The sequence below is a fragment of the Triticum aestivum genome, chromosome 5B (assembly GCF_018294505.1).
Source record: "Triticum aestivum cultivar Chinese Spring chromosome 5B, IWGSC CS RefSeq v2.1, whole genome shotgun sequence".
NCBI lineage: Eukaryota > Viridiplantae > Streptophyta > Magnoliopsida > Poales > Poaceae > Triticum > Triticum aestivum.
Window position 1 is genome coordinate 635,848,159 of NC_057807.1, and position 13,874 is coordinate 635,862,032.

The window sequence follows — 13,874 nt, forward strand, 5'->3', positions numbered from 1 at the left end:
GATCAGCGGCTGGTAGTCGGCGTTGAGCCCGTGGATGATGCAGAATATGAGCTCATCGTCGAGGATCGCCTTGCCCGCCGCGGCCAACTCGTCGGCATAGCCGCGCATGGTGGCAAAGTAGGAGGCGACGGAGTGGTTTCCCTTCTACGCATTGATTAGAGAAGTACGGATGTTGTTGATGCGACTCACCGATTGCGATGAATACATGCCAGCGAGCGTCGTCCAGACGCGGTGGTGACCGTGGTCACCGTGAGGAGCACCTCCTTCGTGAGGTTGCTCAACAGGTAGCCAAGGACCTGCTGGTCCTCCCGGACCCAGATTGGGTGGAGAGGGTTGGGCTTTGAAGTCGCCTTGCCTTCTTTGTCGGTGGTGACGAGGAGCTTTGCCGGCTCCGGCTGGGTGCCGTCGACGTAGCCGAAGACCACGGCGCCACGCAGTTGGGGTATGATCTGCGTGCGCCATAGCACGTAGTTCGTGCGGGATAGCTTCTCGGCGACCTGCCCATTGAGACTAGGCTGGAAGGAAGCGCCGGAGGAGGAAGACATGGTGTGGCTTCGACACAGGTGGTTCTGGTAGCTAGATGAGTTGAAGAAGAGAGGCTCTGATTACCATGTGCGAGCGGTAAACGTCTTGCCCTTGTCGAGGGCGACGTGTTCACATTATATAGCAGGGGAGCCAAAACCCTAGATGGCTTACATGCGGTTTGAGAGAGAGATAAGAGAGAATCTAGGATACATCTTGTGAGAGAAGAAAGGAGGAGATGGTTACAAGAATATCTCAATACAAACTACCTCCTAGCCTTATCTCTAATAAGCATAGCCTTATCTCTAATATTCTGCATATGATGGTGTTTAACACACATAACTATCTAGCCAAACGTGATTTACTTAACGGAAAGCTCTAATTATTACTAAATGCATTGCTTCCACCAAATGTTGTAACACCTTCCCCCAAATGCACACGGTCATCTCTTTTTGTTTTTCAAAATGCATTGCTTAGGCCGAAGTGTTTGGCGGAAGGTGCATGCATTGGCGGAATATCGCTTGGAGCACTGATGAAGATCTTATCGATGTACTACTTACAATGAGCTTGTACCGATGTAACTCCTTATAACAACCTATGCCTCCGCCATGATCGCCCCCCTCCATGCCAAGAGAGGCATAGAGATGGCCAGTGCACATTACCCGCATAGTGACGATGACGATTCTGGTGTACAGTTGAAAAGGGCAACTCCAGCGCGGATATCCAAACAGAAGACACTAGATGTCCGTGAGAACATCCCAACATGTTGGCAGACAAAGGGCAGGGCGCCAGTCATCCAACTGTAGACACCAAATGTCCAGGCTATTTAAAATGAACCGAACACAAACACAAACATAATACATGCTAAATGGACGGAATTTGTTATGTTTTGATATATTTACAACCAAACAACAAAATTTAGCAAGTTCAAACTAATTATAATCAAAGCTAAACTAGGCAAGGTACCAGAAGGAGAACTTGTAGGGACCTCCGTCATCGTCCGCGCCATCGCTCGAGCCATTGTTCGTGTCGTCGCCACCGTTGCCGTGCTAGCGGCAGAAGACCCGCCAGGTGTCATGACATTCCTGCGCATCCATCACGGCGTGCTCACGCTTGAGATGCTTCACCGCATCCTTCGTGTTGAAGGCTCGGATGAGTGCAACGCGCTTGGACTCCGCCAACCCCACTTTGTGGAGCTTGCCCTTGAGGTCGACTGGGGTCTTGGAATGGTTGACGGCACAAGCCTCTGTGAGCACCCCAGGCGGGGGCAACCTGGCTTTCTGCAACCGCGGCCCTGCATTTTGTATTGCACCGCCTTCTTCTTGACGCTGTTCTTGGATGACGAGGCGCCAACACCTTTGAGGTAGTAGTGGAAGCATGACTGGTGTGAAGGGGCGGGGACACGAGCTCCTCCTTCTTGACAACAGGGAGCACCGGGCACCACTAGTTGCCTAGCTGGTGATGCGGCGGGGAGGGGGGCTTCTCCTTCCATGACATTCGATCTAGACGCCACAGTTGCGCAGAGGGCACAACGGCTCGGCCTTCACGCGATGTCCGATTTGGCCGCCGGGGTGGCAAGGAGGGGAGGGTAGCGCCTGCCCCCGGTCGAGCAACAACCGATGCAACGCCTCCTCCATCTACATCGTGAAGTCGTCATCCGTCTGCGCGGCTGCAACGAGTAGGGGCGGCTTTTGCTCCTCCTCCTTGTCTGAGAAGATTTGTGCCGTGGACGACCGGAGGTGGTCGGTGCTGTGGACGACAAGGCGCCTCCCAACGACCGCGGGCGACGGTGCAAACTAGACCCAAAGCTCCCCCGTCCCACGGAGCCGGTCCCCTGGCGCGGTGGCGGCTGGTCGAAGCGGTAGGTCCCCAGCAGCCACCACACCTTGGTCTTCTCTGTGCCAGACTTCTTGCCCATCGCGGCAGAGGTGTTTTCGACATACGGCGACTTTGGGAGAGGAGTGAATAAGTGTAGGGTTTGTGTCCGAGGTTGACCGACTTTAATAGTGGGGGCAGGCCCGACGAAGTTTCAATGTAGCGTAGTAGGCTTCTCGGTCACCGTGCTTGGTGTGAATGCCGGTAGAGGGAACAACCAGTCAGCTGGTATGAATGCAGGTAGGTCGTCGTCCGGTCATGTTCGCTCTAACCGGATTGAATACAACACAAAGAGAGGGTTCTAGAGTGAGTGGACACGGCAGGGGCAGGGGTTTTGGGTGGGTGGGTGGTGTCAATGTACGACGTGACTGACGTTTGAACTCCCAAATCTCCCCTATTTTGATACCGTTTTAAGAGATTTTTTATGACCGGACCAGTCTGAACATTTTTTATAGTCACGTTGAATGGCTAAAAATGTCCGGACCGTGTGGTCTAGACATTTGCAACCAATTAGGTTGTTGTGCAAAGCATCCTAGTCTCGCCACATATGGCTCGATGGAAGTGAATATGTGGAGGGTCCAGAAATGCGGGTGAGCAAAACATTGGTTCTAAGGGCAAAACATAGTTTTTTCTAATGAAACTTTATAAGCAGGTAATACTAAAAGACACCATTTTTTTATTCGCAAAAAAGACACTATTTTTTATTAAAAAATAAATCAGTTTGTTTATTTATCTTTACAATCTTATTACACTGTTCAAAACGAGAGCACACGAAGGAACGAGCACGAGCTCATATTTCTCCAATGCACCATTTTTTTTGAACGTCAATAACGGCCGAACGTTCGTTCTCGAGAACCATGTGCCCGAACGTATTGTTCGGCGGGCGACTAGGTACCGACCGAACGATTTCGTTCCATCTGGAGAACCTCCCAGCCCGAACTACCCGTTCGAGAAAACTTAGCGCTAAGGAAAAGGAAATATGGGCCAAAAATAGGCCCATATGTGAGCACAAGTAGAAGGACTTTATAAAGGCTGAAAAGGCATAAAAAGGACTAGAAGGAAAAATTGCCCACGTGACTATATTACAGCCATTTACTAAAATAATACCCCTCAATTTGTTTTTACTAAAACATGATACTTATATAACACATGAAAATTCCAAAAAATTGCGATTCGAGTTTGATCAAACTATTTCATAATTTGGCATGATATTATTATTTTTACAATGGCAAGGTTTACAACAAAAATGATTTCTAATACAGCATGGCAAAAAATAAAAAATTGCCAAGGAAAAAGTTATGTTCAGAAATATGACATGGCAAAAATTACCAGGAAAAAAATAGAATGCACAAAATACAAACAACCAAATGGAACATATGAATTTTAGTTGCCATGTTCATATGTAGAGTGAATAGTTGAAGCAGAAAAGTATGGACAAGAAACTTGCCATGACAGATTCATAAAAAAAATTGCCATATTTAATATGGAAAAAATGTCATGTACGAAGAAGTAAAACAACAAAATTGCAATGGCAAATTCATATCAAAACTTGCCATGCTAATTTAATTGAATTTGCCATGTTCTATATGAGAAAAATGCCATCTTTGTAAAAGCAAACACAAATTATGAATAAAAATGATTGCCATGGCGAATTCATATCGAAAATAGCCATGGTATTTCAATTAAATTTGCCATGTTCTATATGAGAAAAATGTCATGTATGTAAAGTAAGACTCAACTTATGAACAAAATTGCCATGGAAAATTCATGTCAAAAACTTGCCATGCTATTTTAATTAAATTTGCCATGTTCTGTTTGAGAAAAATGCCATCTTTTTTTACCATGAAAAATGCCATATTTGTAAAGCAAACACAAATTATGTACAAAAAATTGCCATGGCAAATTCATATCAAAAATTGCCATGGTAATTAATAAAAAATTGCCATGTTTTGTATTGGAAAAAATGTCATGTACGAAAAAGTAAAACTCAACTTATGAACAAAATTGCCATGGCAAATTCATATCAAAACTTGCCATGCTATTTTAATTAAATTTTTTATGTTCTATATGAGAAAAATGCCATATTTGTAAAGCAAACACAAATTATGAACAAAAAATTGTCATGGCAAATTCATATCAAAAATGGCCATGGTATTTTAATTAAATTTGCCATGTTCTATATGAGAAAAAAATCATGTATGTAAAGCAAACACAAGTTATGAACAAAATTTGCCATGAAAGATGTATGCTATAAATTAGCATGGTCTTTTAATTATAGATGTCATGCTTTTTGTTAGGAAAAATGCCATGTATGTGTTCATGTAGAGAAAAATGTCATGACCCAATAACTATATTTGCCATGGGGAGGGGTCGCCCCGAACGAATTGTTCGCGCTGGACAGGGGAACGACCGAACGATTTTGTTCGGCCCAGGAGCTCTCTCAGCCCGAACACTTCTAGAAACTCATCACTTATCACGAATGCAACAAAAAGCCTAACAAAGACGCCAGTGTGGGCCTGTTGCACGAGAGACATAAGAAAAACAGGCCCATTTAGATACTGAAATACGAAAAAAAAACCCAGAAAAACTTTCTAAGAAAAGTTACCATGTTTTGGCACATACTAAAGTTTGCCATGGCAAGTTGGAAAGTTTGCCATGTTTTTGAAGATTTTAAAATGCCATGGTATATTATTCATATTTTTGAACATCTAGAAAAATGTTGCCATGTTTTCTAACATCGTAAGTTGCCATGGCAAAGTTTGCCATGTTTTTCAACAACTATAACTTTGCCATGACAAGTTTACATGTTTTTCAACATGTTAATTAAAGAAGTTTGCCATGGCATAAAATGGAGTTAAATTTGCCATGTCAAAAAGGGAGTAAAAATTTGCCGTGGCAAAAATAGTTTAATTTTTTGCCATGGCAAAAAGTAGTAGTTTTTTCCATGGAAATAAATTAAAAATTGACATGGCCACACAAGTATATTTAAAATGCTACATAGTAAAATTTGGCATGTTCTATAAATTTAAATTTGCCATAATATTTGAATTAAGATTGACATGCTCTCTACAATAAATTTGCAATGGCAACTTTAACTAAAAATTGCCATGGCGACTTAACCAAAAAATTTCCTTGTGAAAATAAACGTATTTTTGACATGACAAAAATGGAGTTAAACTTGCCATGCCAAAAATGGAGTAAAAATTTGCCATGGCAAAAATGGGTTGATTTTTGCCATGGCAAAAGGGGAGTAGTTTTGTCATGGAAATAAATTGAAAAATGCCATGGCTATACAAATATATGTACTATGCTACATAGTTAAAATTGCCTTGTTCTGAAAAATGTAAATTTGCCATCATATTTAAAACAAAAACTTGCCATGCTCTTTACAATAAATTTGCCAAGGTATCTTAAACTAAAAGTTGCCATGGCAACTTAAACTAAAATTTGTCGTGTGAATAAAAGTATTTTTGATAAACTTGTGAATTTCTGAAATTTGCCATATGATTTTTCTAATAATTGCCACAACATTTTAGTAAAAAAATGCCATGCTTTTGTAGCGTTTATCTCTTACTTATGTCGTGTAACAAACAAACTAACAAGTTCAGAAGTTTGCACGGAAAAAAATGATGCATCTAACAAAAACACGGAGACGCACATGCCACAAACACAACTTGTTTGGTCAGTTTTGTTTGCTGCTAAAAGAAGCAACATATTCTGATTGCAAATTATGACAACATGGCAACTAGTTTCAGCCAGAAAATGTAGTATCAAGGAGAGTGGGGAGTGCTGATGCATCACGGAAAACATTGAGAGGGAAAAAATGCTAGAGGGTGAGAATCAGGGGTTACTGATGAATTGTCTCTGGCTGGCGCCCATGACACTGCTAAAAATCGGTGTCCTGCAGAGCGAGGTAGGCAAAATCGATGGCGAGCCCAGCCCTCTCCCTGGCTTGCACCACCCCGCAGCCCTGCCTAGCCAGCAAGGTCGCAACCATTTCGAGCTCGATGCGCTGCGACTTGAGCAAGCGGGAGGGGGAGGGGGCATCCCGTCCTCGACGCGGCCGACAACGCGCTCGCCGCCGCCGCCTGCGTCGGCTCTCGCCGGACAAGCGACAACCTCGCCTCCTGCGCGCGCTTCTCCTGAATCGAGGTGCGCCTCCGCGCCCTGCCGTCGACGCCGGCGCCTCCTCAGTGCGGTGCTCTTCTCCCCGGCCACGATCCGGCCCTGGCCACCACGACCACTCCTGCTGCTCACAAATAGTTGCGCCCCCACCACCACCTCCCCGCGGTACGGACGCGCCACCACCTGCCAACCAGAGTTGACCAGGCGGAGTCCCGACGATGTGGCCGCCGATGTTGCGGCACGGCAGCAAACGCGCGCGATGGCGAGGAGACGAGGATAGGATACGGCGGCGCCGACGAGCTTGGGACGGCGGTGCCGCGATGGGGAGCTGGGGGCATGAAGCGGATGGGAGACGGTGGGATGGGAATGGAGAGCGATGGGACAGAGAAGGGGATGAGTGGTGCGAGCATCTAGTTCGTTCGGGACGATTTCTGTTTTCTCCTAATGATATCGATCGCTGACGTGGCTCTGGTCCCCTGCTTTAAGATGCGTAATCAAATCCAGGAGTGGAAAGGACGTTCGGACCGAAACAACAAAACGCAGCCCGTTCGGGAGTTATCAATTCCGTTTTTTTCTTCTTAGCAGCTCAGCAAGCGCGCACACGTGCGGCAACACGAACTCGAGCTCCCCACTTTTCCCCACCCGAAACCCTCGCCTCCGCCGCCGCACCATGCCGCCGCCGCCGGTGCTGATGGACGAGCTCGTGGAGGAGGTCCTCCTCCGCCTCCCGCCGGACGATCCCGCCTCGCTCTTCCGCGCCTCCGCCGTCTGCAAGCCCTGGCGCATCATCCTCGCCGGCCCGCGCTTCCGCCGCCGCTACCGCGAGTTCCACGGAACACCTCCCATCCTGGGACTCTTCCAGCAGGGCGGCCGCTTCGTCCCCGCCTCCGCCCTCGTCCCTGCCCACCCCGGCCTCCCCAGCTGGGTTGCCATGGACTGCCGCCATGGCCGCGCCCTCTTCGCCCACCTCGGGATCACCCTTGAACTCGTCGTCTTGGACCCTGTGACGGGCCACCAGCACAGGGTGACCTCGTCCTATCACTATCCGGTCACCGTCGGTGCGGCGGTGCTCTGTGCCGCGCAAGGCTGCGACCACCACGGTTGCCAGGGAGGGCATTTCCATCTGGCCTTTGTGTCCACCGACCAGGTCGGAACCATATCGGCCTGGCTGTACTCATCTGAGACTGCCGAGTGGAGTAAGTTCACCTCTCTTCACCACTCAAATGCTCACCACTCAAATGCTTTGCTTCAAACATTTAGTGAGGCTAGTGTCCTTGTGGGCGAGGCGCTCTACTTCAACATGGGTTACATTGTGGAGTGCCAACTTGGTACACTCCGCATATCAATGTTCAAGAAGCCGATCGACGGCAAGGGGTGTCTCATGACGGCGGAAGACGGCACGCTGGGATTTGCTGCCGTGGTGGATGTCGCAAATCTAACCCTTTGGTCAATGGAGACCGGACCCGAGGGAGCCACTGGATGGGCGAAACTCAGGGTAATTGATCTTAAGGCGCTGCTCCCTGATGGATCCTTCTTGATCCGAGCACCTGAAGATGGGATTTGGAGCATCACAAAGGTTATCCCAGCACCTAAAGCTGGGATTATTGGCATTGCGGAGGGTACCCAAGTCATATTTGTGAGCACATATGCTGGTTCCTACATGGTCGATCTCAAGTCTCGACAAGTCAGGAAGGTGTCTCGTCCGGGCAAAATTATCTTTCCCTACATGAGCTTCTACCTCCCAGGTACTATTGCTTATGCCCATATATATAACCTTGTACAATCTGTCAGTGGCACTTAGCAACATGGCATAAAAATATGGTTCTTAGCAAGAAACTTTACACATTGAGCTGAACATATGTGCTAAAGAAAGAGAGGTGTTCCTCTTGAGTACAAGTCCATATATCTTAATGATTCTATGAGCGCCTGTTTTTTTGAGGAACTTGTCGGTCCTTCTGATTGGTGATAAGCAAAATGTACATTGAGCTGAACATGATTCACCAATTGATTGATTTTACATTCCAGTTTCTCTCATTTCTGCAGCAATGGAAGCAGCTTCTACGGGCCAGGGGCAGTGAGCTGGTGTTCAAGTGTTTGCCAAGCTCTAGTTGCTGGTGCATCTGGATCAAGTGAGTGTGGCTCTGGATCTGTAGGAAGTAGTTGTTCTGTAGTAACTTTGTATAGGCCGTGTTAAGGTAGGACCAATGCTGCCGGTCTTAGTATTGGTGTATGGAACTTCGTTTAGGAAGCTGTTCCGTAGTCAAAACTGATCAGGTTAGTTGTAATCACCATGCTCAGATTTAGTTCATTTTGAACTAACCTCCTGTTTTTTGCGGGCTTATGCGGGATGAGCTTTGCCTGTGTGCTTCATTTTGAACTACCTTTGCTTCTATGCTTGCAGTTTGTAGGAACTTTGTTTGGAAGTCGTTGCTTTCAATGCTTGCAGTATGTAGGAACTCTGTTTAAGAGGTTGTTGCTTCCGTGCTCGCAATTTGTAAAGATTTCTAAGTTCAGTCAGTTTGTGATGTTGTTGAGAATAGTGGCACGAGCACATTTGAACAATCAGACTTGCAGGTGGAATCGACAATGCACAGGAGCAGCTCTGAACAAACGAAATGATTTACTCGAAACATCTAATATGTATATATAAGAACAGCTGGTATACAAGTGAGATCAGCAGTGCTGTTAGTTCCTAGGTCAAAAACAATTGACACATGTATATGGTGTCAGCATCTAGCTAGTGTCAGAATTCAGTAGCTGAATTAACCAGCCACTGATCAAAAGAATGAGCGAATTACGCAAGCTAATTCTCCAGAGAGCCTCCAAATCAAGATCAAACTCGAACTCATCCTTGCTGTTTGGTTCTCCAGAGAGCCGGGTGCCGCTTTTCAATTACCAGGCAGTCTCATTGTCATCTGGCGTTGCAGCATTGAGCGCTCCCGGACTGCAGCTTCCTCCAGAGGCAGATCATGTGCTGCGGCGACTGGTAGTGCGCGGTGTAGTAGCCGTCGAAGCAGCCGGCCTGGAAGAACTTGACGTCGTGCGAATACTCCACTGGCTGGCGAGTCTTGCTGAACTTCTGAACCCACATGCCCATGCTCACGTCTTCCATCTTGAACAGCTGCAACAATCAGGGGAAGCACAGCAGTTTGTTAGCCTTTAGACACACAGACACAAATGCTTCGATTTTTACTTGCTTACTGACAAGGATGGTGGTAATGACTTACTCTCAGTTTCTGGTTGTCAAACTCGGATACGATGTACTCAGCGATGTCTGATGAAATCACATAGCCCGGCCCGTTTGCGTAAGGTGGGTATACTTCCTCTTCCCATTCCTGAAAAAGGGGCAGGAAATTTACATCACACTCATGTATGCAGGGTAAAATATATCACTACCAGTGCCAGAACTTTGCCAGGAAGATGATACTCTGTTTTTTTCTAAAATAAATATGATACTTTAATACCACTAGTAGGCATGATAAACACAACACCCTGTGTTTAGAAGACTGATCATTAAATTTGCAATCATAATCATTGTTCCAGCTCGAGTAAAACCCATGCTTGCTTTAGGAAAGGCAGAGGCTAGCATGAACGCACTAAACAGAGTACTACTAAAACATGAGACTGGACAGGGGAACTAACAGATATGACCCGTAAAGCATTAATATGCTGAATAATGGAGGTCAAGTCACACCAATGAAGGAATTTGCATGGCCCAAGTGCCCAACACACAAGGACTTTTCAGTTTTTTTATTAAAAGGAAAAGCATGCTACAAGTAATTGCAAAGGAAGCTGCATCGTATCATACCTCATACGTTACAGCCCACTTTCCAGATCGCAAAGGTCTGTGGTAATAGTTTATGTTTCCCACATACATGCTCCCCCCATTCTTTACTTTCTTCACTTGATCCAACACCGCGTCAATTCTAACAAATGTGTCGTCGTCACACTTCATTACGTATTTCGCTTGCACAACTCGCACCTATAAAATAGAAAAAGTCAGAATGAGCATTTTTGTCGATGGAGCTGAAGCATGATCCAAGAACACTAATTTTTCTTACCCCATACTCAGCAATGGCAATAGTCTTTAAAACAACGAGGTCATAGCTATCCATGAAAGGGACCAGAACAATGTCACCAAAGAACTCAGCCTCCTTCTTCAGCTCCTCGTTGACCTCTTTTTTCCCATTCTGTAAACAAGTCTTCTATTAGAGTTTGCACAAGTCAGCAATATAACTGTTAAGGTGTAGCAATCAATCATCCACAGGTGCTTACCAGAGCGACGAAGAACCGGGCAACACTGTTAGACGATCTCCTTGTGGCAATCATCCATGACTTGCGAACGGCCATCCGCTCGGCGAAATGGTTGGCTGCAGAAAGGATGCCGATGAACAGCTCGACAGGTTCAGTCGGCAGAGGCGAGGCCTTCCACTGTTCAGACATTTCGAGGTATCGCTGTGGGTCGAAGCTAGGGTGTGATTTGGGCAGATGGGCTGCAGAAATCGACTCGATGTCAAGGTCCCCGTTCAACGACAGGCCCGTCGCGTCCTCGAGGTTGTAACCCTGTTAGTTAAATCAACAGATTGACAGCGCACCATCAGATAACAAGTTCTCCATCCTTGATATACAGTATTATGTAAGTAACCAACGAGCAATCTCTGCAGAGGCATGGCAAAAATCTTACAGTGCGGTAAGGGAAGGATGCAACATGTTGCCCGTCGACATTGACATGGTAGCCTTCGAGACCGGCTCTGATGGTTAGGACAAAGAGCTTGCCCTCTGCAAACGGGTACGCCTGTTGGACAGACACCTTGTCTGGCTCCGGTTTGCCGATCAAAGTGTTGAGCAGCCATTTTATGTTTGACGATTCCTCTGTCTTGGCGCCATCATCCCGAGTCCATTCCTCACACTTGATTTCGCCATCAACTGAAAGATTAAAACCAGCATGTTATGATTCACAGCGACATCAAGCAAATTCAGGTGATGCAAATTGTTTTTGTTTTAACGAACAAATAAGATTCCAAATTGGATAGTACTACTCTGCAATCGAAGGAGCGTATTCAATTTCCTAGCGTACGATGGGAGAAAAGTAGAATTTAGAGTCTGCAATCGACGGAGCTCACCTCTGTTGTCGTCGGGCCGCGACGCCGGGCCCTCGCAGCGCTGCGGCAGCGCCCACTGCATGCGGTAGCAGGTGTTGAGCTCGATGACGGGGCGGCCGGTGAAGTCCCCGGCGAGCCTGGGGTTGAAGTGCAGTATCCTGGGCGGCTCCTCCCCCTGCACGGCCTTGGTGCCCAGCAGCTCCACCATGAACTGCGACGACGCCGCCCCCTCCCTCCTCCTCGGCCGGGCCACCACGGTCACCCGCGAGCCAACGGCCATCCCGCACGGCAGCTCGACGGCCACCGGGGTGCTGGCGAGCCGGTCGCGGGGCACGGAGACTGCGGCGGGGCAGGACGCGGGGGCGGACGGGGAGGGGGAGGGGGATGAGGAGGCGGAGGGGGAGAGGAGGTGGGGCAGGAGGGGAGCCGCGGCGGCGAAGGCGGAGGAGGCGGCGGCGTCGATGGAGGAGGCGGAGGAGGGGTTTGCGCGGACGCGGATGGAGGAGAGCGCGAGGCGGGCGCAGCGGGGTGGGTCGGGGGTCGGGAAGGTGCGCGTGTGGGGCCGGAGCGGCGCGGATGTGGTGATGGAGGAGGAGGAGCGGGCCTCGAGCTCGCGGCGGCGCGGGCGGTCGGCGGTGGCGACGGGCGCGACGGAGACGGAGGGCAGCTCGAGGAAGAGGAGGAAGCAGAGGTACCCCGCCGCCGCGAGCATCAGCGCCAGCCGGCACGCGCGCTTGGGCGGCATGGCGATGGCGGTTCGCGTGGGCGTGGTGGCGGTCAGAGGAGGAGGGAGGTGGGAGTAGCCGTTCCGGAATGGGTCCGCGGCCGGGGCGGGGCGGGTTTATTGCGGACGGACGGAAGGAAGCGGGGGAGGAGTGCGGTGGCCGCGGGCGCGGGTCGTGTTTAAACTTTAAAGGCCGGGCCGGACCGGACCGTTGCGCCGGCGGGGCGGCGGTGGTGGGGATTCTGAGAGCGGCTGACAGCGCGCAACGGCTTGTTTCTGCGCCGTTTTGGCTGTATGTATGCCTGAACCGGAGTAGGCTCGTGCCAAAAAAAAAAGGAGGAGAAAGGCAGGAAGAATGCGTGCGTGTGTGTCCATTTACACGTGACGTGCGCGCGCGCGCACACACACATAGGGCCTGCACGTGCGCTCTTTTGTGCGTCTGCTTGTTCTTTTGCTCCTGCGTCCACGGGTTGATTACTTTTTTTTTGCGCCCACGGGACTGATTTATCTTGGCCTCGAAGGAAAGGTGGCTGCCTTTGTGTTTGCGGCATGGCGTGGCGGCGTGGCCGTCCGTCCGTCCGTCGATGGTTGACGACGCGGCGACAGAAGGAAAAGGGAGGGGTCGGCGGGCCGAACCCGGACGGATGCGCACCACCGACGCGGAACGCACTGCTGGATGTGGCTGGGTCGTTGTGTTGCGTCGGGTCGGGGCCGCGTGTGGAGGCGGCGACTCACGCTGTGGCGTGTGGTGGACCGGGCTGGGCTGGGTAGTGGCCGGCCGGTAGGTTGGTTTGGTTTGAACTCAACTCAACTCAACGCTCAACGCGGCGGGCGGGCGGAGTCAGCTGCGCAGGTACGACTCGGCTCCTCCCAGTCCCAGAGAGAGACTGGTGGAAGGAAGAGTGGTCGTCCAGCCAGGGCCGGCCCTGAGGGGGGGCAGGGGAGGCGGCCGCCCCGGGCCCCCGATATCTTGGGGCCCCTCCTATCTGGCCAAGTTTAACATATGTAAGTTAAGTAATCTGGGCCTTGCTGGGTGAGGAGAAGAAAAAGGCAAAGTGGGCTTAGTAGAACCGTGCAAGTACGTGCTTTGGCAGCCTACGACACGAGTACTTTGACCATCCGATGGATCTAGGTTTGCGTATGGATTGCCTTGGGGCCCTCGTCTCCATCTTCACTAATCGCCTGCGCCACCGAGCGCTGAGTGCTGGCCGCCGGCCGCCGGCCGCCAGCGGACGCAGAATGCCCACCGAGCACAGGCTATCTCGGTCCTTGCCATACACACCATCGTTGATTTCAAATAAGGTAGCTTATTATGTCTTGGTGATTTTGGCTTATCTTCTGCCCTAGATATTTGCCATACGACCTTGTGTTAAGTTTTTAATTTGTACTTGTCTCTTTTATATTTTAGATCTACTATATCCGGTGGTGAGAAAAAAGAGATGAGAAAATGATTAGATGAGTTGATAGTATCACAGAGATCGTTCTGGATGAGCAAACTAACGCTAATCAAGAGATGATGAACATAC

The 13,874-nt window shown here is 49.1% G+C and overlaps 2 protein-coding genes across 2 annotated transcripts; one reads left to right on the forward strand and one right to left on the reverse strand.

Moving 5' to 3' along the window:
* Positions 1–7,090: 7,090 nt before the first annotated feature.
* On the forward strand, positions 7,091–8,846 carry LOC123113805 (uncharacterized). The gene is made up of 2 exons (XM_044535118.1): positions 7,091–8,267; positions 8,566–8,846. The coding sequence occupies exons 1-2, from the start codon at positions 7,193–7,195 to the stop codon at positions 8,598–8,600; spliced, it is 1,110 nt and encodes a 369-aa protein (XP_044391053.1). The 5' UTR covers positions 7,091–7,192; the 3' UTR covers positions 8,601–8,846.
* A 279-nt stretch (positions 8,847–9,125) lies between these two features.
* LOC123113804 (hydroxyproline O-galactosyltransferase GALT5) lies at positions 9,126–12,507 on the reverse strand. The gene is made up of 7 exons (XM_044535117.1): positions 11,646–12,507; positions 11,207–11,448; positions 10,798–11,085; positions 10,584–10,712; positions 10,331–10,504; positions 9,750–9,857; positions 9,126–9,643 (listed from the first exon to the last, which is right to left on the reverse strand). Exons 1-7 carry the CDS (start codon positions 12,367–12,369, stop codon positions 9,434–9,436), a joined length of 1,875 nt encoding a protein of 624 aa, XP_044391052.1. The 5' UTR covers positions 12,370–12,507; the 3' UTR covers positions 9,126–9,433.
* Positions 12,508–13,874: the final 1,367 nt, after the last annotated feature.

Coding starts and splice junctions, on each gene's coding strand:
- LOC123113804 (XM_044535117.1), bottom strand. CDS start 12,369: ATGCCGCCCAAGCGCGCGTGCCGGCTGGCGCTGATGCTCGCGGCGGCG. Junction 11,086..11,206: donor CATCCTTCCCTTACCGCACT/GTAAGATTTTTG, acceptor TTTAACTAACAG/GGTTACAACCTCGAGGACGC. Junction 10,505..10,583: donor TTGCCATTGCTGAGTATGGG/GTAAGAAAAATT, acceptor TCTATTTTATAG/GTGCGAGTTGTGCAAGCGAA.
- LOC123113805 (XM_044535118.1), top strand. CDS start 7,193: ATGCCGCCGCCGCCGGTGCTGATGGACGAGCTCGTGGAGGAGGTCCTC. Junction 8,268..8,565: donor CATGAGCTTCTACCTCCCAG/GTACTATTGCTT, acceptor TCATTTCTGCAG/CAATGGAAGCAGCTTCTACG.